A 23,030-nucleotide genomic window follows, 5' to 3' on the forward strand; every position below is an offset into this window, starting at 1 on the left:
TCGTGGGCTTACAGCCACCAGCCACTATTTAAATTATACATCTATAATATAATACACCGTCCACTTTCATATTAAATAAATAAAATGTTTCAGAACAAATAGTGTTTATTTACTTGCTTTAGTCCAATTTTCAATGACGTGTAGAAACTGTGGCTGTGATGATTTTTTAAAAAACAATAATATACTTAATATATAATATACTTATTTGACTCTTAGGTCTAGCAGTAAAAAAGCAGATACTGTGGTGGAAATACCATTTTGTGGTATGATGTGTCATTCAAAATATAAAATGGTCCAGTTAGTCTACAATATGAAAGTTTTGAGGCACTTTACTTTACTTTATTTAGCAGACGCTTTTATCCAAAGCGACTTACAAGAGGAAGACACCAGCAATTCTTGTTCGGTTTCTATAGAATTTTGAGTTTACAAAACTAAGAGGCCTGATAAGGCCTAACTTGTCAGCAAAGAGCATGCTCAGAGATTGTTAAGTGCTAGACGAAAAAAAAATTATAATGTATATATATTTTTTTTCATTGTTTGTGCAATGTGCGTGTGTAAGTGTTACACACACACTGTTGCTATGGTTACCAAGTACAATTATTCCGTAATAATGTTTTATTTCTAGGCTATGTGAATGAAATGACAGGCATTCCTATTACTTAAAATTTACAACCCGTGAATAAACATTATATTTCATAATATATTAAAAATGAAATATGTAATCCTGTTTAAATTGTATTTGAACTCATTATTTTAACATCAAATTCTAAACTAAGCAAAGTTTTTATTTCCAAAGTCTGACTAAGGGACAAAAGCATAAAAGGCTGCTTATTTTATAACACAAACTGTAACATATTTTTATGAATTTATCGTCATGTAAGTGTTTAGGGTATTAGGGAAGAATTACCTGGACTGTGTACAGAAAATTGTACAAAAAAAGTAAAAAAATGATTATGTCTATTGTATTTTGTTATGTTTTTATGGCACCAGTAATCAGGATACGAGGCTTTGGAAAACCTTTGTTGCTCTTTCACATTCCTTGTTCTTGGTCCTTCCCGGAATCTGGAGTAAGTACATAATATCATGCAAAAGAATATTATAAAAGAGTAACATTCATTGTTGTATTGGTTTGTACTGTACCTTTAGTATTTTGTAGTTTTTTTTAAACCTGGAATAATCATGAATGTTGTGCTTAACGCATGTACATAAATGTATGCATTTGCAGTTTCACTCTGCTGTACCTGGTTGCACACAGCGATCCCATAACGCACAAATGTGGCAAAGTGCTCACAGTTCAGTGTAAACAGCTTGTATGACAGCTCTTTGTCCAGCAGAGAATCTCGGCGCTTGCGCATGTCGTCCTCTGGGGATGGCTGGCAGGCATGTCTGTTGTTACTGATCAGGACCTGTGCTCCAGTTGGGACGTTGATATCTGTGAGGTGCTGCCGGCGTATTTTTGTCTCCCCCAGCAAAATGTCTCCACACAAAGGGAACACCGTTTGCAAGGAGTTGCGGATTATGTGCATCAGCTGTCCTTCATCTTGGAATGTAACAATAACACCTTTTAAAAGCATCTCAACATTCACACAAAATCCAAAATTTACAATGATATTAATGTAGTTCAGACAACAGCACATGGAAGTGGTTCACATTCACCTGCAACTGCAAAGTGGATCACATGGCCATCTTCATCGTACACACCCCAATGTGAATATCCAATAGGGTAAGAGAATTCAATCAAGTCCCCGAACTGGCCGTGGGCTAGAATCTCCTCAACCTGTGCAGATCATTGCATTCCATCATGTTTTGAAACCAGTCTGACAGCATGGTTTCTAACTGCTAGTAGGTCGTGTTTAAGAATGAACGAACAAAAATATTTCATTCAACAACCGTTTTCCCAGAAATACTCAGTTACGGTAAATGATTGTTCTGAATGATTGAGCTTGTAGATTATTTCATTTAAAATATTTATGTAACTCTAATTAAAGGTTTAATTATACATGATTTTATGCAACATAAATTAATGACATTGTCCAGCACATTGCTTATTGTTAGGCATAGTGTGAGTGAGATATGACAAATAAATGAATGAGAATCAGAGGTTTCTAAGTGAGAATTTTGGGGGGTGTACACAAATAAAAATATCTACCATCAAAAGAGCAGCATGAAAACCAGCACACTAGTTCAGACCAAGCTTCTGCCCTCCTCAACAGTTGAGACGTGTCACTTATTTGGTTTTTACCCCTTGAAATATCAGATTTATAAAAATTTCATATGAACCATATGATCACACTATTTTAAATTGTCCTAAAAGAGAAATGCTCACTGTAGCATATAAGAAAAAGCTTTAAAAATTACCTGTTGCAGATAATCCATTGCACTGACTCCTACACTACAAAAGAAAAGCGAGATAAACTCCCGGCCCAGAGGCGGGCACTGCAGCACAAAAATCACAAATTGCTCATACATATTACACAGACGGATAAATTATGCAAAAATGATTAGGGCTGGACCAACATCAGGTTTCACAAGTTTATATTCAGAACCCATCAGTGAAAAGAAGCACAATTGCACAAAAAGTTCAGTTGTAAGGCAATTGTTACTGCAGTTTAACCAAGTGAACAGTCCACACCCAGTCTGGTTCTTCAACACTCAGAAAGGTGATAAATCAACAAATGAGCATATGACCACGCAGCCACCATTTTTAAATGCTTTTCATTTACTGAGAATAGCAAATATACAACAGTTGTCAGGTAGACAGGTTAATACAAAATAGGAAGTAATAGTCAGTAATATCCCCCTCCCCTAAAAAAAAACAGTAATATCAAGTTTAAACCACTTTTAGATCCTCCCTTGGGTCATTTTTTTATGACCAAGCTCTAATTCAAGCATCTCTTCTCAGGAATCTTCAACTATGTAATGAGAATTTATGTAGCAAAGTCACCTCTTTCTTACATTTTTCTAATGACTAATTCCACAACTTCTACATTATTTTTTATGGTTGCCAAACTGGATGGCATTTCGGTCAGCCACACAACGAAAGGCAGCAGGCTGCACCTCCCAGTATTTGATTGGGTTGTCAAATAGACTGATCCCATTGTAGAATGTCTTCTTCATCCAAAAGCCTGTTGGGCAGAAGTCATTGACTCCAACCTCAGTGATGTTGTTGGAATGAAGGTAAACTACCTGTGTCCAAAATACAGATGAAAGGAGCACATTTGTAATATACATCTAGATGTATATATGCATCAAGCACAAGTGCTGTACATACAATACATTGTATACACAACATTTAATGTCTGAATCAAACCGATTGTTATTTTCTTCCTAAAATTTGGATGAAACAGTTGTAATGCACAGGCATCCAAAGTTTTACTTTCACTGGAAGTTAAAAACAATCAGATGAACTATTCAACCCTCAAGCAATTTTAACTTGCGACTGAGATGTTTGTAATTGTTCAGGCTTCTCACCTGCAGGTACTTCATTTCAGGCAGACCTGCGGGGACGTTAGAGAGTCGGTTGTTGTCCAGATGAAGTTCTCTGAGATTAGGAACATATGACAGACTGCCATGCTCAATGTGCCGAATGTGATTATGGCCAAGGCCCAACCTGAAACAGGACAAAAAAAACTTACTGCACTTTTTAAAGTTTTTAATACTTTAGAAGGCCAAATTAAGATGCAGCCAAGTAAGCCGCATTTAAATTACATGTTTTTGTAAACCCACTACACTCACTTTCAACTGAACTTCCTTCCATTCTCAATATCGCAAGAAGACAGGTTATATTTTAAGGAGTCATTTGCAGGGTGTGTGGGCCTTCATTATCAAAAGTTGCTGCAATTACGTGCAGTGACACTAGAGGGCAATAATGCCAAGGGCCTGGAAAACTCTGTGTCCTCCTTTCAGACGTTGCCTAATCTCATACCTGTACAGGTTTCTGTACCGACTAAGATCCTCCAGCTCAATAGCCTGAATCTGATTCTGATCCAGGTGAAGCTCGTGAAGACTGCTGGGGAGATCTGTTAAAGGTACAACAAAATCATAACTGTTTCATGTCATAAACATATCTTTCGTATATGTCCATTTTATATTCTATATGTAAAAGCAGTACTAAGCAAGTAACATTACCCTTGGGTACCCCTGTTAGTTTTGCTTCAGAAATGCGAAGAAAATTCAGTTTTAATCCAGTAAAAGCTCCAGGTTCTAAACCACTATTCCGAAGGGGATTTCGACCCATCTCTGAAATTAAACAATGAAAAAAGTGAACATAGCATGAATTAATGTAACACGATGGTTAAATCTACTCACATATTAGGGAGAAAACAACATTTTAAAAAAAATCCATATTTTACCAATGCAGTTCATGCTGCCCAGGCCAGAGAATGTTCCAGATGAAATCTTTTTTATTTGGTTATCATGGATTCGCAGCTCCACCAATGAAGCAGGAAGGTTTCTGGGGATGGATGTCAAATGATTGTGGGAGAAGTAGAGCTTCTGCATTCGCACTAATGGCAGGAAAGCCCTCGGATGCACTCTTGAGATCTGATTATTCACCAAAACTAAAGCCTAGTGTGCAACAAAGGTTAAAAAGGTCAGAGAAGTCAAGTGAAAAGAGAATCTGAAGTATCCTGAAAAAGAATGCAAAATTCATGAGCTCCCTATATTTTGAACAGGAACATTAGGAACATTAATAGCTGTTAGTTATAGGGTGCTCGGTCAAGTAAATTTTAAGGTTCTTACGTAAAGGTTGCTGAGTCTTTTGAAGTCATTCTCCCTGATCTCAGTAATCTTGTTGCCTTGGAGGTCCAGAAGTCGAGTGTCCGAAGGAATATCATGAGGAACAGCATACAGGCCTGTATAATTAATTTTTATTATTTATATTATTATAGACATTCTAATTATGGGTGATTTTTTAAGAGTCAATAAATAAGACGTAGTGTGTGGGGAGAGTTTGTAAATGCCAAATGAACTAGTTCTCCAATCACGTTTGAATTACAGTACTGATTTTCTGTCTGCATTTTTTTCGTAAAAACATCATTAAAGTCCATCTTCTGACTCCTGTTTGTCAGAAATAATTACACACCAACAAAAAGGGCTAGGTGGATGGTTAATTCCTCCTATTAAAGAGGAGGAATTAACCACCCACCTGTGCAATTTATATATACATATACACACACACACACACACAAATAAATATTAAAAAAGCGATCCTTGTTTGTTGTTTCTAGCTGTTTATTTCTCAAACTGTCTTATGTTGTACTGCAAAAATGATGCCCTACATTTCCAGTTTATCTGAAATATATTAACTCAAATGTACTTTGGAATGTTTTTTGTAGTGCTGGTGGTTGAAAGCCATTCACTAGTAAACTTTTCATAAACTGTAATTTGGGAAAAGTTAGGTAATTCTCCAGTCTTAGGCCTCACAGTGATGTTGTGTGTTCAACTTCCCCCAAGTTCTTCTATGTAATTAAGCCAAAGCCAGATGACCAAATGTCCACGTAGCACGACAATGCAGTAAAAAAGGGACCTGCTTTTACTGTGAAGCATTATAAGATGAAACGCGCTGCTTTAAACTGTTAAACATCATCTCATAGGATCTCATCTGGCGAGATGAAGCGTCTGCTGCGAACCTCTGCAAGAAAACAGCATAATTGCAGCTGTGAGAAAACCACCAGATAAGGGATGGTTTTTTTAAAGCCTCACATTAAAGGTTCCTGTTTGGCACAAAAATGAGGTTCGGTCAAGAAAAGAGACGATATCTGCGACACTGGACTAAGCATTGTTTGTCCTTACTATAATGACAAGCTGAAGTCAGACAGGCTCTATCTGATCCAATACAATGGCTGCGATTTTCTGGCTCAGTTCAGAAAATTCTTCAAATTTCCTCCTAGACAGTTGCAGGTCCTATAATTCAAAGAATTTAAGGTATCCTCACATTTTTATTTCAAGGCACAGATGAAAATCTAAATTCGTCAAGGAAATGAGATCTTTGGGATGTGAACTGCGGCTGAATTAGAGGTTAGGATCTGTGCAGTAATCACTGCCTGATGTTGTCTGCACTGAAGACGCATTTTTTTCACAGACGCATTTATAAACAATGGGTACCCACAACCCACCTTGATCTGAGCACTGCACGACCCTCAGATTGCATATGCATCCAAAGGGACACATGGGCTGTTCCTGCTCAGTTTCCTCAAAGCCTGAGCCATCCTCTTCGTCTTTCAGCATCATCATCAAGTCATGCGCATTGATCTCCTTCTCAAAGTCCCAGAATGCCTTTTGCTCGAAGGGAAGAGTCAGGGAGGTTTTTGGCAGGTGGGTTAAACAGAACAGCAGGATGGCGATGGAAAAGGGATGCATGGCTGCAGAGCTGAAAGGGTCTTTCCTGTTAGGAACACAGAGGTTCTGAGTAAAAGGATAGCAACCTCAAAAGAAAACATGAGTAGAAAGAGTAATGAAAAATATGAAAAATTTGTTCATATAAAATGTACATTTAGTTTTAAGGACATTAAGCTCAAGAATTTTTGTTTATGTTGGCTTCTGCCATCTGCCTGAATGGCTGCATCCTATGGATAGATGTTCACAGGATAATTGTGTGCTGTCTGTCACATCATGCAATTCTCTTTCCTCTCACCGTAGTCCACAGGCAAACCATAAACACTTGCTCTGAATAGAAATTTCCATCGTGGACATTTCGGTCGTGGTACAGATTCATTGCAACGCTCGTCCAACCCCAGTAGAGTATCACTATTCATTTCGCCAGAGCAACCTCTCCATCAGCACTGCCACACAATGGCTGTGCTCAAACGTTTGTCATAAATAAAATGCAAGAGACCATTTGAGGATATGACTCTGACCTGCCAAACCTATGGAAGCATATATTTGTGTTAAATACATGTGTGTGGTTAGTAGTTCTTCCTGTCTTATGTATGACCCCAAGTAACCAAACACATGCGAGTAATCCAAGACATCACATCTGTTACGTTAAATACTGTAGGTAATATATTCTCCTAAGAGGCGCCTTCCATGTAGTATGGTCTGAATGACAATAAAACTCACTTTGACATCTTGAGAATCTACTTTTAAATCCCAGTAGGACTCGGTGTCTCAGTGTCCTTGCTCTGCCACGTGTTTGGTGCCGTTTGTGTACCCCCCTCCTTCTCAGGGGCTGACTCCCACACCCTTTACCACAGCCACATAAACATGACGTCCCAGAGACTATTTCAGTGGTGACACCCTGAGCTGCTACCCACAGTCATGGCCTTAGGAAGGAGAAGGAGGCAAACTGAACCACATCTGCCACCGACATTTACAATACATAAAATAATATATACAGTCATCTCTTCCTGTGCCCCTGAAGCACGTGTCCGATTGAATGTGCCAGACCTTCTTGTTGACCTGCTCGGGGGCAGCTGAAATTCGAATGACCCCAGAACAGGCGACGCATCGTATAAATTGGGACTTGAGTCTCTGCGCCAGTGAAAATATTAATGATTACATGCACATCTGGTGATTATAAGAGAACTGAGCGGAACCGTCACTCCCATAAACACTTGGTTATGAATGTGTGTGTGTTAAAGGCTGTTATTACTGCTGCAGTTATTGGAGCTTGGCTTTGTTTTTTTTTTTTTTGTTTTTTTTTTCCCAACATGTAATTCCATCTATTTTCAGCTGTCTGGGAGGGAATCTTCCAGACTTTGAGGTCTCAGGTGTGGAAAAGAACTGAGGACAAAAACTGTGAACAAAAAACTATGATCTTTCCAGTAAAAACTAAATGTTGTACTTTGTTTTTAATTATTTAAAAGTACATTCCCGTCTTTCATATACTAAATAAACCAAAATACAAATTAAACGTGTTACATTATTCACATTATACTTGCATACACGTGCATGTGACAAAATGTACATTCATTTTAAATACTGTTTTATTTAGTTCTGTCATGTGAAATAGACGTATAGAACAAACGCAGCCGCGTGGGTTACCTATAGAAGAGAGCGGCGGGAACGTTCCACGGCGTCCGACCGCGGGTGTGTGAACTTCTCGCTCGGTCGGGATCACGTTTCCATCCTGCTGCCGGATCCCAGCCGCCGCCGCCCAGACTCTCAGACCAGCGAGGAAAGTGACACGCGGAGGGAAAAAAACACTCTTAAATGTCCAAAGTTGTCCATTCCCCTTTTATCCGTCAGCGTGTGCGTGTCACACACACCCGACGTGGAACTATAATCAAACAGATTTAGCTAATTTCAGAGTAGCTCATACTCACAGTGCATATTAAGCGTTGCTAGATAGATAGATAGATAGATAGATAGATAGATAGATAGATAGATAGATAGATAGATAGATAGATAGATAGATAGATAGATAGATAATGTAACTAAATATGGCAGTACTGTACTATTTTGTCATTTATGCGACTGGTTTTAGCATTTGTTGGTCATTGTGTCGATGTGAGACTGGTTGCGTGTATTTTGTACAACAGTGAGAAGAGCCACTGAAATGCGGATGAAACGCCGCCATGTCGAGAAATAAAAATAAAGTGCATTGTGGCCTTGTGTCACCACTTTAAAGTCTCTCTGAAGAGCTGTGCCATCGTGAGAAAACTGAATATGCCAGTCAGCAAAACACACTCCCTTCTTTCCATAATCTATAATGACATGTTTTAGCCGGAACTTTGACTTTATCCACCAGAAAAGAAGCTCTCTGCTTCTTTTGCATTTATTTAGCATGTGCTGTAGCAGTACTTGGCAGCATTGGGGTAAATTTCAAGTTTTTCTCAGGTCCAATGACAAAGCAGATTTTTCTACAAAACTATTTATTGCCATGATTGTTATGTCACAGTCAAGCCATCAACATACAATACAATTTAAACATGACTGTTATTGTGAAAAAAGAAATCTAAAATAAATAATGTTTTGTATTAAATTAACATAACATATTGTATTAAATAATTATTAAATAATCAATAAAAACACATACACACAGAGTACAGGCCAAAAGTTTGGACACACCTTCTCATTCAATGTGTTTTCTTTATTTTCATGACCATTTACGTTGGTAGATTCTCACTGAAGGCATCAAAACTTTGAATGAACACATGTGGAGTTATGTACTGAACAAAAAGTGGAGACCTGGACTCCACAGTCACCGGACCTGAACCCAATCAAGATGGTTTGGGGTGAGCTGGACCGCAGAGTGAAGGCAAAGTGGCCAACAAGAGCTAAACACCTCTGGGAACTCCTTCAAGACTGTTGGAAAACCATTTCAGGTGACGACCTCTTGAAGCTCATCGAGAGAATGCCAAGAGTGTGCAAAGCAGTAACCAGAGGGCAGCTATTTTGAAGAAGCTAGAATATAAAACATGTTTTCAGTTATTTCACTTTTTTCTGTTCAGTACACCGTCATAACCTTGCCTACATAATTGGCAGATTAAGCCGCAATAACACATCAGTAACCATTTTGACAATGTCTTGGCCTGTTGTTTCTGATAAACCATTGTCACGACCATTTGGCATGAGGAGGCAGGTAATCGGAAAGATCGGAAGACTTGACGAAGAAGAAGGACACATTTGCATGAAGTCACAAAACCGGGGTTCAATCGGTGAAGAACAGGACAGGGGAGACATCCGGTAACTCTTGAACATGTAACATAACAAAGACCCAACAGAGAACAGACACGAAAAGGGCAGCTTTATACAATTAAACACAGGTGAAAACGATTAGGAAACATTACACATGTCTAACATGAAACACATGACCTTCCGGACCGGATCATGACAGTACCCTCCCTCCTAGGTACGACACCCGGCGTGCCAGGCAAAGCAGTCCACGAAGGAGGGAACGAAATCCATACACAGGCTTTTTGAAGAAGAGTGGAAGATGAGATGAGATGAGGAGATTAGATGAGAAGAGAAGATGAATGGCTGAGATGAATGAAAAAATTAATGATGACTGATCCGGTATTCAAGATGGTATTCAAGATGGACAAGCGGCGGTAGTCCTGCGCAGACGGCTTCAGGCCAGTATGGTACCGGCACCTCGTCCACTGTCCTCAGGTGGCTGCCGCTCCAGTCAGTTTCCGGCTCGCCCCGCTGAATGGCTGGTCTCAGGCAAACAAAGAGCATCCTGAAGGATCCCAGTCACCCAGCACTGTCACTTTTTACTTTCCTGCCATCAGGCAAGAGACTTAGGACAATTCACACACGCACATCACGATTCAGAAACAGTTTCTACCCCAGTGCCATCAGGCTATACAACACATAGTATGCACTGCACTGTCACTTAAATTATGCACAATCACTTTCTTATGCAACTTAGATATATTCACACTTCTGTGACTTATTACTTATTATTTATTGCTGCTGCACTTTGTCTTCTATGTCTTCTATGTATCATGTTCTATGTTCTGTCTACGTGGGAGAGGTTTTCAAGTAAGAATTTCATTGTGCTCTGTACACTGTACTTTGTACATATGACAATAAACCTCAACCTCAATCTCAACCTTCAACACCACCAGAGTTGGGACTGTGAGGCAGAAGTCCTCGACCGCCCACAGAACCCATCGGGCTCGTCGTACGAGAGACAAGGGACAAGGGGGCTGGCGGCACCCTCCCGGCGAGTCGTGGCTCCTTGGATCTCAGCGGGGCAGCAGCAGCTGCATCCAAATGCGGTCGGGTCTTTCTGTCCCTTCCAGACCGGATCATGACAACCATACAACCCAATAAAGGTCATGGTTTGATTAGCGGTCCTGCAAGATACCAGAAATATCCTGGGTGCCATCAACTATTACAGAAAACTGAGCAAGGTTTGCAGACCTAATCTCACTTGCAATCGCTTGGATTATTGTATTGGCCATGATTGCCATGATGATCAGGATTTTATTCTGCGATTCAGGGTTTACATATGGAATGACAATCTGTTAAAATCTGGATCATCCTCTATTTTTATGAGCTGATACAGATTTCCAGAATGGTCTCTTAAAGATTGGTCGTTGCCTTGCCACATGCCGCACGGAGATAACAATTTTCGCTCTGGACTAGATAGCTGATTGGGTTTGCCTCCTTTGCCTGTGATTGATATAAAATTGTTTAAAAAAGAATCACAACAAGGAATTAAAAAGGTTTCAATTTGTATTTAAAATTAAGACAATTAAGAACAGAATATAAGAACAGACACAGTGTTCATTTTGTCAATGCACAGCTAAACAATATGCTAATTGTGGCCGTTAATGTTAACATTATGCCAAGTCGTCACATACAAAACAATGCATGGGAAAAGGCTATGCAACAATCTATTGTAAACAAGCTAACGTTAACTAGATAAGTAATATTTTATTTGCTAATATGGCAGATTCATGTAAAATTACATCGGTCTGAATGAGTCTGCGTCAACTACATTAAAGAGAAGTGCATTATTTAAAGTGAATAAAACACACTACTTACTGGAGTTAACTGAGCCGCAGCCACACACCTGACTCACGTGTGTAGAGTAGGTGAGATGAACTGGGAAAGCAGGCACTGGGCCAAACCACTGTGAGGAAGGGGAGGGGGAACTGTTCATTTACTGATCATTTCACTGATTACCTCTTAAATGTGGGTTGTATCCTCAACATGACTGACTAGAGGTTAAAACTTGATCCCAGGATCTCAAATGGGCGACTCAAAGTAGACTCGACATAACAGCAACTTCCAATCACACTTTGAGGTTTACTGTGGTATTACAAGGCCTACAGACGGACCAGGCTAAATTTAATCAATCCCTCCAAGATTTCAGAGTCTCGGAATCAAAACAGTAGACACAAATTCATCCAGTGCTCATGAATGCTGCACACCCTTTTGACCAATCACTAGTCACTAGTGTCACGTTCCTAAGTCTAGGGGTCTCAGAAACGCAACAAGGGTGTGGAGAGGAGGAGGTCCCTGTTACACATGCAACCAAACAAACGATACAAACAGTGCTTTTATTTACAGTGTGCTAACAGGTTCAATAAGACAGAGGACTCAGGACAGCTAACTAACATCAAAACAGCTTAATGGAAGGGATGGGATAACAGCAGGGACAACTAAAACACGTACAAGTTACCAAAAACGGCACATGACAAGCTAACAGCTAACAGGCTAACAACAAAGGGTCTATCACACAACGAAACAAGAAACACGAATGAGATCCCCAACGGAGCTCTATGCAGATCTCCGTGGACCCTGGGGACCTCCCAAAAGCATAAGGGCCTAGCAGACCCTGGGGACCTCCCGAACACCATCTGAAATCTCTTTAAATAAGTGGAGGTGACCAATGGCAGATGGAGCTGGTAGGCCTCAACTCCTCCCACGAAGTCAACCTAAAAGGGACAGGACGCAAAAACACAGCCAAACACACAGAACACGTGGGAGCATACGTCCAGGGATGTAACACCCCCACCACCAAATATCAACCCTTTGGTTGATCCAAGAGTGCACAAGATAAAGCATTGGCCCTCAAAATACAATATCTGCACTATTCAACGAATCTCACAATTTTTTCGAAGGTCCAAAAACAAGCAGTGGACAACAAATTTGTATACTCAAAATCAAAAATGGTGGTGGTTGTAAAATAGGGCAAAACTTAAGCAAACTATGATCCAATGAAATATTTCCCCCACTTCCACAGAAATACAAAAATGGCAGTTATTGGGAAAAATAATAGGGCAAACTGGGCACTCCACACTGCTCTTGGGGACTAATAACCTAAGAGAAAGTAGGCCCACAAACAGACGCACCGCCATACAACAGTCGTCCTAGACTTAACCCGAACGGGAGCTTTACACAAAAGCACACTCAGTGCTTACTCTGGTACTTAGTCACGTTCCATTCCAACCTGCTGCTCCAACATTCTGAGCTCAAGCTCATGCTGACACTCCAGTTGGCAAAAGCTGAAGCTCCTGCACCATCTTGCAAGCCCGTAGTTACGGTATTCGCATTCTGGACAAACTCTCGCTGAATCAAGCCACTCACGCTTCTCCAATGAGCACTCACGGATTTTTCCATCCGCATCAGAGTCACTCGCCGGATCGGCAGAAATGCTTGACAAGAGCACATCAGCAGGCAGGGCTGGGAAAAACGTTCCTATTGACCAACACACTCCACAACTGAAACAGTGTATCCTTCCGCCGAAGAACCTCACTACTGAGAGTGAGCGAACACCACACGGCAATTCAAAGAGTCTCTTTCAAACACTGTGCCGAACGAATGCAGAAGGAGCACTAACGAATGTCCACAAATGATACAAACACAGCCACCACACACAAAATGCATCTTGTGCTAACTTTAGACCCACACCTGTGTACACAACCAGATCAACTGCCCCACACAAACTTGTACGCCAAAAACAAAAAGCTGAATACTAACAACCACCCAAGCCTACACAAACTTCTCTCCACCAAACGTATACCTGAGGCCACAAACACAACAGCAAAATTGCAAATCCGGTCCTAAACATGCCTAACACAAGCTACCTTAACCTATCTGCTCTTCGGAGGGTACCGATTGGAGGCAACTTTGAACGCCGAACGTCACCCCGGTCAGACTCAAGCTGAGGCTGTCCGTGTGACGGCGTACCCCCACCCGGAGTAGCTCCAAAAGAAAGAAAGGAAAAATAACAAAGCAAAATAACAAAAGTGGTGCTCTGCAGGGAGGGCATTGCCACAGCAAAGACCCCAAGAGACACCCTAACTTACCGGATATATGATTCTGCTCAAAAACATCAAACCAAGGAAAAAAACATCCTGGACAAGCCACCAATTTTCATGTCACTATTCCTAAGGGGTCTCAGTAACGCAACAAGGGTGTGGAGAGGAGGAGGTCCCTGTTACACATGCAACCAAACAAACGATACAAACAGTGCTTTTATTTACAGTGTGCTAACAGGTTCAATAAGACAGAGGACTCAGGACAGCTAACTAACATCAAAACAGCTTAATGGAAGGGATGGGATAACAGCAGGGACAACTAAAACACGTACAAGTTACCAAAAACGGCACATGACAAGCTAACAGCTAACAGGCTAACAACAAAGGGTCTATCACACAACGAAACAAGAAACACGAATGAGATCCCCAACGGAGCTCTATGCAGATCTCCGTGGACCCTGGGGACCTCCCAAAAGCATAAGGGCCTAGCAGACCCTGGGGACCTCCCGAACACCATCTGAAATCTCTTTAAATAAGTGGAGGTGACCAATGGCAGATGGAGCTGGTAGGCCTCAACTCCTCCCACGAAGTCAACCTAAAAGGGACAGGACGCAAAAACACAGCCAAACACACAGAACACGTGGGAGCATACGTCCAGGGACGTAACACTAGACCAATCACTTATAATGTGTACCTGTTTCATTGCATTGGGGCTATCCAAAGAATTAATTGTAATTCTTACAACCCCAAAATATGGTGAACCTTGTCACAATAACGTATGCACCGGATCTGCACTCAGTGTCAGAAGTTTGCTCAGACCTGGAGACAGTCGTCCCACACCATTGAGAAATGTAACTATTAAAAGGTCACAGTGAAAATAGTTACTTTCATTGCACAATCCAGAGACAATTCAGGTAGCTGGGATCCAAGTCACATGATTTGTACCCCAAATTAAGCCTTATATCAAGGATGCTTGTATTGTATTTTTTTTTCTTCTTCTAAATTTTCTCTCTTTTTACCTGAAAAAAAAGCATCACAGACACGCTGCAAGTGCATTGCTCCAATGTTTGATGATGCACACAAAAGATGCAAAAATCACGTTGTGTTGAGTGAATGCATCCTTCTTTTCCTCACCAGACGTTCCTGACAATGGCTTTTCTTTGGTAACTTTTCATTTCCACCCTGAATTTGCAGTTGTTCACTTCAGTTAGAATCTGTCTAATTTAAATGTGTATGTGTGGGACAGTGAATGTATGGAACTGACTGTATTAAAGTATTAAGATTAGATTAGATTAGATTCAACTTTATTGTCATTACACATGTACAAGTACAGGGCAACGAAATGTAGTTTAGGTCTAACCAGAAGTGCAATAAGCAGCAAGTGCAGGATACAGTTCAAATAAGTTAAGTTATATATATATACATAAAGTGATATGTGCTATACATAAGGTGATATGTGCAGTACAAAGTGATATGTGCAGTACAAAGTGATATGTGCAGTACAAAGTGATATGTGCAGTGCAGTGATTATCAAGAGTGAATGGGGGGGGCAGAGGAGTTCAGCAAGGAAACAGCTCTGGGAAAAAAGCTGTTCCTAAGTCTGCTGGTTCTTGTCCGTGGTAGCCTGAACCGTCTGCCTGAAGGCAGGAGAGAGAACAGTTCGTGGGCCGGGTGGGAGGAGTCCTTAAGAATACTGCGAGCTCGACGCAGACAGTGCTTCCTCTGGATTTCCTCAATGGATGGAAGTGGAGTCCCTGTGATGCGCTGGGCAGTTTTCACCACCCGCTGCATCGCCTTACGCTCAGCAACAGTGCAGCTTCCATACCACACTGTGAGACAGCTGGTAAGGATGCTCTCTATTGTAGAGCGGTAAAAGTTCAACAGGATGGTAGTGGGTAGCTGGTTCTTTTTTAATGTTCTCAAGAAGAAGAGGCGCTGGTGAGCCTTCTTGACCAGGCTGGAGGTGTTAATGCTCCAGGACAGGTCCTCTGAGATGTGGGTCCCCAGGAACTTGAAGGATGTAACAGGCTGCACAGTCATCCCATTGATGTGGATGGGATCATGCGAGCCTCTTCTCTCCCTCCTGAAGTCCACAATGAGCTCCTTGGTCTTGGTGGTGTTTAAAAGAAGGTTATTTTCTGTGCACCAAGTGGCCAGATGCTGGACCTCCTCCCTGTAGGCAGTCTCATCGTTGTTGTCGATGAGACCTATCACCGTGGTGTCATCTGCAAACTTAATAACGGAGTTTGATCCATACATAGGTCGGCAGTCATGGGTGAAGAGGGAGTAGAGGAAGGGGCTCAGCACACAGCCCTGTGGTACACCAGTGTTGAGCGTGACAGTAGTGGAGCGGATGTGGCCTGACCTTACATGCTGTGGTCTGCTGGTCAGAAAGTCCATAATCCAGTTGCAAAGTGAGGTGTTGATGTCCAGGGCTCTAAGTTTAGAGATTAGCTTAGAGGGGATGACAGTGTTAAATGCTGAGCTGAAATCAACAAACAGCATCCGTGCATATGTGTTTTGCTTGTCCAGGTGTGTGAGTACAGAGTGCAGCGCTATGGAGACTGCATCCTCTGTGCTCCTATTGCTACGGTACGCAAACTGGTGTGGGTCCAGAGTTGGTGGGAGGAAGTCCCTCAGATGTGCCAGGACTAACCGCTCGAAGCACTTCATGATTATGGGTGTGAGTGCTACAGGGCGGTAGTCATTCAGGCATGTTGGACTAGAATGTTTCGGCACTGGTACAATGGAGGTGGATTTGAGGCATGTTGGAACAGCTGCTTGGGCGAGAGACATGTTAAAAATGTCCGTGAATACGCCAGCGAGCTGCTCTGCACATGCTCTAAGTACGCGCCCCGGGATGCCGTCTGGTCCAGCAGCCCTGCGCGCGTTTATCCGACTCAGTGCAGTGCAAACATCTGAGGAGGTGAGTATGATGGGCGAGTGGTCAGTAGATGAGGGGATCTTGACAGCAGGTTGCTTGTTGTCTCTTTCAAAGCGAGCATAAAAGTCGTTGAGCTCATTCAGAAAGAGGACATCTGTGGTTGTGGGGGCTGAGTTGCTGGGTTTATAGTCTGTAATGGCCTGAATGCCCTGCCACAAGCGTCGAGGATCAGCATTGGAGAAGTATTCCTCTAGCTTTAGTTTGTAGCAGTGCTTGGCCTTTTTGATGCCCCTCTTCAGGTTCGCCCTGGAAATGCCGTAGGCCTGTGCATCACCCGATCTGAAGGCATTGTTGCGTGCCTTCAGCAGGAGACGCACCTCCTTGTTCATCCAAGGCTTCTGATTAGGGTATGTGGTGATCTGTTTCTGAGTAGTAACCGTGTCTATGGTGGTGTTAATGTAGTTCAGAACAGAGGAGGTGTAGATGTCGATGTCCGTGTGAGAGCCACAGGTGGCCTGTGAAGCAAACATACTCCAGTCTGTGTGTTGGAACCTGTCCTGGAGTGTGATGTCAGCCCCCGCTGGCCACACTTTGATGGTCCTCACTGATGGCTTCACACGGTTGATGAGGGGGGAGTACTTGGGGGTGAGAAACAAAGAAAGGTGATCTGATTGTCCGAAGTGGGGGAGGGGGGTCACAGCATAGGCTTCAGCCATGTTTGTATAAACTTGATCCAGAGTTTTGTTTCCTCTGGTGTGACAGAGAATGACAGAGAATTAAAATGCCTGAATTGAAATAGTTGTTTAAATGAATGCATTAACTTCTACAGAATGAAATATATAAAGCATAGTTTCAGGTACAGGTAAAATAAACTAGGAAAAAATTATGAAATGTCTTCAAAGTTATGTTTATTCCAGTCTCCATTATAAAAAAAAAGGTAAATCACATGAATACAGTAATCACATGGAATATGCCTGTCAAAAATATCTCTAAACATACTAAGACCATTTTAAGTTAAGAATTTACAGGACATCCAGGTTGTATAAATAAGTAACCTTTAGGTAACATATTGAGCATGACAAAATTGTATCAAAAAGGAAGGCTCTCTATTGGGCTACACTGATCAAAATGCAGCGGAAAGCAGTGATTAGCTATTATCCCTTAATCGTAGTCTTCATATCGCTGAGGGCGCAGCAGGACACTTTGGTAAGTCTTAATGCAGGAGAAGGCGGTCGGTGGGATGAGGCGGCGGTCAATCAAGTTGTTCTGCAGATGTACCGCGGTGAGGGGCGAGTCTTCAGCGGCCCGCATGTCACAGATGCCGTTCAATGGGATGTAACTATAGAGAAAAAAAACAGACTCATCACAAATCAGTACACGCTATTTCATTACATATGCACCCACGGCTTCAGATTCGCAGTAGCAAAAGCCAAAACCCTTATTTGTTCCTCAAAAAGTTCCTCTATGACAGGCCCAGACAAATATTAGGTTGCATTCTCTCGTCTTACCTGATGAAGTTGCTGTTTAGCCGGAGCACATGCAGCGCTTTGAGCTGCAGCAGGCCCCTGGGCACGGACGTCAGCTGGTTGTGGTTCAGCAGCAGCTCACTCAGGGAGTGCTGCAGCCCAATGAAGGACACTTCGTCAATGCCGTCCTCGCGCAGCTTATTGTGGGACAGGTCCAAGGAGTCCAGCCCGGGACGCATGTGGCCAAATACATATCCTGGGATGCGCTCAATATGGTTGTGGTGCAGCACAAGTTGCCGCAATCCAGCAGGCAGGAAAGAGGGTACATGCACAAGCTTGTTGTGAGACAAGTCCAGCATCTCCAGCTTTCTGAAGAACAAGTTCAAATCCAGTTGCATAAAACTGTTGTTTTAATTGAAATGACATCAATTATTTGTCTGCAGCCGTTTGTGACGCAGCACTGCAAGATCCATTTTAATTTTCATTTAATGAACTCATTATCTCATTTTTTTGTATGTTAGTTGTATGCGTATATTACACTATCCCTTGGTTGGGCTTGGTTAAGCACACCCTGTTATTAGATGTCTTAAAAAAGAAGCACCCACAGCAAGTGAATCCATGCCCTTGGAGCAATGCGATCTTCTCGAATGCGGTTGTGGCTGACGTCCAGAACCCTTAAGTTGACGGTTTTGTTGAGAACCCCAGTGTGCACCACTTCAATTCGGTTGTCAGACAGGCGCAGCTCCTGAAAGTCAACCAGGAAAAGCCTTATTTTTCTGGAATTTGAATTAGAAAGCCACTCTTTATGTCCTCAGCTGACCTGCAAAGAAGTGGGCAGGCCAGAAGGCACAGCTCTGAAATTGTTGTCATCCAGTCTCAGGTAGATGAGCTTCCTGAGGGGGGCAAATGTCAGGGGGGAGACATTTCCATCATGGAAGTGGTTATCCTCCAGCTCCAGTGTCAGAAGTTTGCTCAGACCTGAAGAAAGTCGAAAGATTTGTACCCCAAATTAAGCCTTATGTCAAGGATGCTTGTATTGTATTTTTTTCTCATGTTTGAAGTAAGCATGGAAAATATGGTAATTGCCAAAATTAATAAAAATTTGAAATGCTGGAAAGGTTGAGCTTAGTTATCATTCATACAGGCGCTCATACATACCACTCACACTGAAAACAACAGAGTCATCTGTGTTACTGTCAGGACAAAAAAAGTCATTTAAAAAATAACAGTGAACAATGCTTTTGATAAAATATACCAGAAGCACTTCAACATTCACCCTCTGTCCTTCTGGTAAAACTGGCCACTGTGCCTTTGCAGTCTTTGCAGGAGCAGCACAAGGAGTGAACAAACAGTCCCTCTTATTAACTAGTTATCAATAAAAGTTAATGTAATCGCCACAGAAGTTCTCAGTCTAACTTTATCTAACATGCATGAGGAACTCAAACTGGAAATAGCAGCAAAACTACCACCAGTGGCCGAGAAACATATTACAGTCATATTACATATTACTGGGCAGTGGTGGCCTAAGGAAGTGGAACCGGAATTGGAAGGTTGCCGAATCCTGAGTTACCTGAGGTACCACTGAAGTGACACTGAGCAAAGCACCGTCCCCACACACTGCTCCCCAGGCGCCTTTCATGGCTGCCCACTGCTCACCAAGGGTGATGAGTTAAACGCAGAGGGCACATTCCATGATGTGCACCGTGTACTGTGCTTCACTTCACTTTCACTCTTTCACTTTCACTACAGTCAACATAGCGAATGAAAGGTGGAATTTAAGAAGGTTATAATTGAGCTGTGCTCAGCTATAGCACAGGACAGACTATTACATTTTTAATTATACACATACACACTGCTCAAAAAATATAGGGAAAAAGTTAAAAAGCATTGATGCAGGTTGTAACAATCTATGCTGTAGTAAATGTCATGTACTGTACCTTTGAATGTGTTGGGTGTGAGACCACTCAGACTGTTGTCATTTATCTTGAGTTCCACCAGGGATGAGGGCAGAGCAGGTACTTTGGTCAGGTTGTTCCCATCCAAGATCAGTCTCCTCAGCTTGGTCAGATTCTGTAACAAACTGGGATGTCATCAATCTTCATTGAAATGACACACATAAAACATTTAAAACATGTTGAAATATTTGACATTTATAGCTGGGTGTCTCAAGCTTTTATATCAGACCTGAGCACAGACCGAATGCTCATCTCTTAGCGCCTTCAAGGCATTTCGCTCCATAGAGAAAAGGGTAAATATCAGAGATGCTCGTGGTTTTTCTGTTGACTGACAATATTCACATATTTATTGCAGCAGCCAAGTGAGATGTGTCCCAGCACTGTCAAAAAATACTGCACTTCAACAATCTGTTATCACGACATAGTGCTAGTCAGTGGTGTATGCCCACACATGGAACATTTTCTCTTCCTGTTTGTCCTCCCATTAATAGCCAGGCCCCATCATTCAGTCGCAGACAGTTTGCTGTGGCAGTTGCCAGAAGTGAGAGAACGCACCGAAAAAACTGTGACAGCCAATTGTTAGATTTGAGGTTTTCCTCAAACTCACCCTAAATACATCAGGTCCCAGTGAAGAGTCATCCAGTTTGTTCTTGCTCAAGTCCAGCCATTCAAGGTTGGGTAGTCCAGCCAGGGCCCTTGCTGAGATCTTAGTTATTTTGTTGTCTATAATCAGGAAGAAACGAAGAAGGTATTAAATTAATCATAACTTTGAACAAAAAGAACCCAGCCTTGCTGCAGTTTTGTGGTATAACTTCGGGATTCAAATGTCACCATCACTTGAGCAAAATGAACCATGTAAATAATTCAATAAATTAATTCTCAATACAGACTGGTGGTCAAACACAACAATTCAGCAAAGTGAAGGAGCTGAAAAAAAACAACTGATATCTATCAGACTGTCATGCTGTAAGAACAGGAGACTCTTTATCATGGCAACAGGCCTACAATTATGCTTGTTCATTACTCAAACAAGGACAATTAGATGAAAATAAATTATGTAACCACATATTTGATTAATTGCAAATGAGCAAAGATCAGGATAAATACACAGTGACTGATTTCGTATATCCTGCTGTTTATCTTGCTGAATTAAAGAAGTTATTTATAGTGTGTTTAGCATTTTTATGAGGCACGTTCCTCACTCACCCACCTGCCAGGTAGATTGCCCTGATTCCTGGGTCTCTGATGATGGGGAAGTGGGTCATCCCTGTGCTGCCACAGGCTATGAGAGAGTAAGACAGGAGGCAGCCTGCTGGGAGCGACTCCATGTAACTCTTGGCGTTGGGGACACTGGGCTGCAATTTGGGTCTCACTGATTGCCGGCCAGTAGGCGGCGCCTCTGCTCGACTGTTTGGGATTGGCAGAGGTTTTGTGGTAAGCGGCACAGTTGGTCTCCTGTTAGCAGTGTTTGCTTTTTGCACAGAGCTGTCCTCATCGTCGTCGTCATCGCTATCATAATCATCATCGTCGTCATGATCAAAGTGCCCCGTGCTCAGCAGGATGTTTTTGTTGGTCTTCGGGACAAACTTTTTCTCTAGCAGTACATGCGAAGATTGAATGTCTGGGCTGAGTACAGGCCTTACTGCTGCTGCAAAATCTTCTTTTTTGCGTTTTTGTGTTGACATCTGTTTCTTGGCAGCAAATGAATTTACCTGAGTAAAACAACAACTTATCTTAATTTTTTAAAAATCCATTTGTGACAACATAAGCATAACCTCATTATTAACAACTATTACCTGTGCAGTTTTCCTTGGTCGGGTTTCTGTATCGGTTTTCATGTTAAGTCGCCTGCTCCTCACAGCGTGTGGTCGAGAAGCGTTTTTCATGTTTACTTTCACCTGTGGAACTCGAGGAGCCACTAAGAAATGCATAAAACTGATGAGCACCCTTTTAAGACACCCTGATTATTTTTTTTTAATGTGGCACATTTGCACCTTACCTAACTGTGGACAGGGAGTGTTGTTGCAGCTGGCCACTCCGCTGCGGCACTGGCACACTTTGCAGGGCTCGGGTGACCATGCCGCTCCCTCAAATAAAGTAATGCCATTGACCAGGCACTGGCTGCTTCTCCCTAGCATTCAGTACACAGAGTTTCAACAGATGTATATCCACTGAACTGGAGCTTACAAAACTGAAAATTATTTCCCATGAGCATTCCCTTCACAGCTTCTTAAGTTAAGCGTACTCACCAGGATGGAAGCGTACATCATATTCCGATGTACCCTCTGTATGACTTGAGCTTTTTAGCCTCCCTCCTCTCGGATCTGGCTGCTTGGCCTCTGTCACCAACACCGCCGCACAAACGCACATACACAGAAAGCTGTACATTGCAGATGGTTTACCCTGGACAAACCCCTACTACCACACTGAAGAGCCAACTGCTGTAGGGGCTTTATACCCTCTCCCCCAAAAGAATTCTTTTTCCCTCAAGGAAAAAAAGCTTAGGTGGAAGCAGAGGGGGCAAACCAGAGGAAGGGAAGTGGGGGAGGTGGGGAAAATTAAAAGAAAACACGTTAAACAAACCCCCCCTTTCATTCGCTTGAAAAAAACACATCAACATCTTCTCACTCCCACTTTCCACGCGCCCACCAACCCACCCACTGCCAAACAAGCAACGTCTGGACGATGACAAAAGTCTTATCTGTGACACCGGAACGTAGGAAATGTCAGATTACTTAATTTCTCAAGCACTTAAAAACTTCCTAGATTAAGGTTGAGATTGTTATCGGTGGTAAAACACATTTACTGAATGTGTGTGCAACTCGGCCCGGAGCAACAGGGTTTTCGAGAAAAAATTATGGAGGCCAGGTTCTGCCGTAGGACTGCACTTGGAATGAAAGGCCACTTTGTCTTTGCCTTGGCTGCTGACGAGCCGCGGAGACACTGAGACGACAATCCTGAGAAATTCTTAGTGCTTCTTAGACTCTCCTTGACCGTGCGGTCTCATCACTCACCTTTTTCACCTCGGCAATGTTGACACAGCAAATCAATGGTAGCTACAAAA

The 23,030-nt window shown here is 42.2% G+C and overlaps 3 protein-coding genes across 3 annotated transcripts; all 3 read right to left on the reverse strand.

The window, feature by feature from the left end:
• Window positions 1-501: 501 nt before the first annotated feature.
• Window positions 502-2,462, reverse strand: LOC114798712 (HRAS-like suppressor 2). Its single transcript, XM_028994627.1, has 4 exons — window positions 2,359-2,462; window positions 1,657-1,777; window positions 1,242-1,540; window positions 502-1,062 (listed from the first exon to the last, which is right to left on the reverse strand). The coding sequence occupies exons 1-4, from the start codon at window positions 2,374-2,376 to the stop codon at window positions 994-996; spliced, it is 507 nt and encodes a 168-aa protein (XP_028850460.1). The 5' UTR covers window positions 2,377-2,462; the 3' UTR covers window positions 502-993.
• Window positions 2,463-2,518: 56 nt separating this feature from the next.
• bgna (biglycan a) lies at window positions 2,519-8,119 on the reverse strand. The gene is made up of 8 exons (XM_028993679.1): window positions 7,984-8,119; window positions 6,117-6,385; window positions 4,741-4,853; window positions 4,353-4,566; window positions 4,129-4,239; window positions 3,926-4,019; window positions 3,472-3,610; window positions 2,519-3,186 (listed from the first exon to the last, which is right to left on the reverse strand). Exons 2-8 carry the CDS (start codon window positions 6,358-6,360, stop codon window positions 2,989-2,991), a joined length of 1,113 nt encoding a protein of 370 aa, XP_028849512.1. The 5' UTR covers window positions 6,361-6,385; window positions 7,984-8,119; the 3' UTR covers window positions 2,519-2,988.
• Window positions 8,120-17,436: 9,317 nt separating this feature from the next.
• Window positions 17,437-22,377, reverse strand: LOC114798651 (extracellular matrix protein 2). The gene is made up of 10 exons (XM_028994529.1): window positions 22,216-22,377; window positions 21,966-22,097; window positions 21,763-21,884; window positions 21,177-21,678; window positions 20,574-20,689; window positions 19,949-20,081; window positions 18,832-18,989; window positions 18,617-18,756; window positions 18,054-18,380; window positions 17,437-17,884 (listed from the first exon to the last, which is right to left on the reverse strand). Exons 1-10 carry the CDS (start codon window positions 22,352-22,354, stop codon window positions 17,707-17,709), a joined length of 1,947 nt encoding a protein of 648 aa, XP_028850362.1. The 5' UTR covers window positions 22,355-22,377; the 3' UTR covers window positions 17,437-17,706.
• Between the last annotated feature and the right edge of the window lie 653 nt (window positions 22,378-23,030).

This window comes from Denticeps clupeoides, chromosome 10 (assembly GCF_900700375.1).
Source record: "Denticeps clupeoides chromosome 10, fDenClu1.1, whole genome shotgun sequence".
In the NCBI taxonomy this organism is placed as follows: Eukaryota; Metazoa; Chordata; class Actinopteri; order Clupeiformes; family Denticipitidae; genus Denticeps; species Denticeps clupeoides.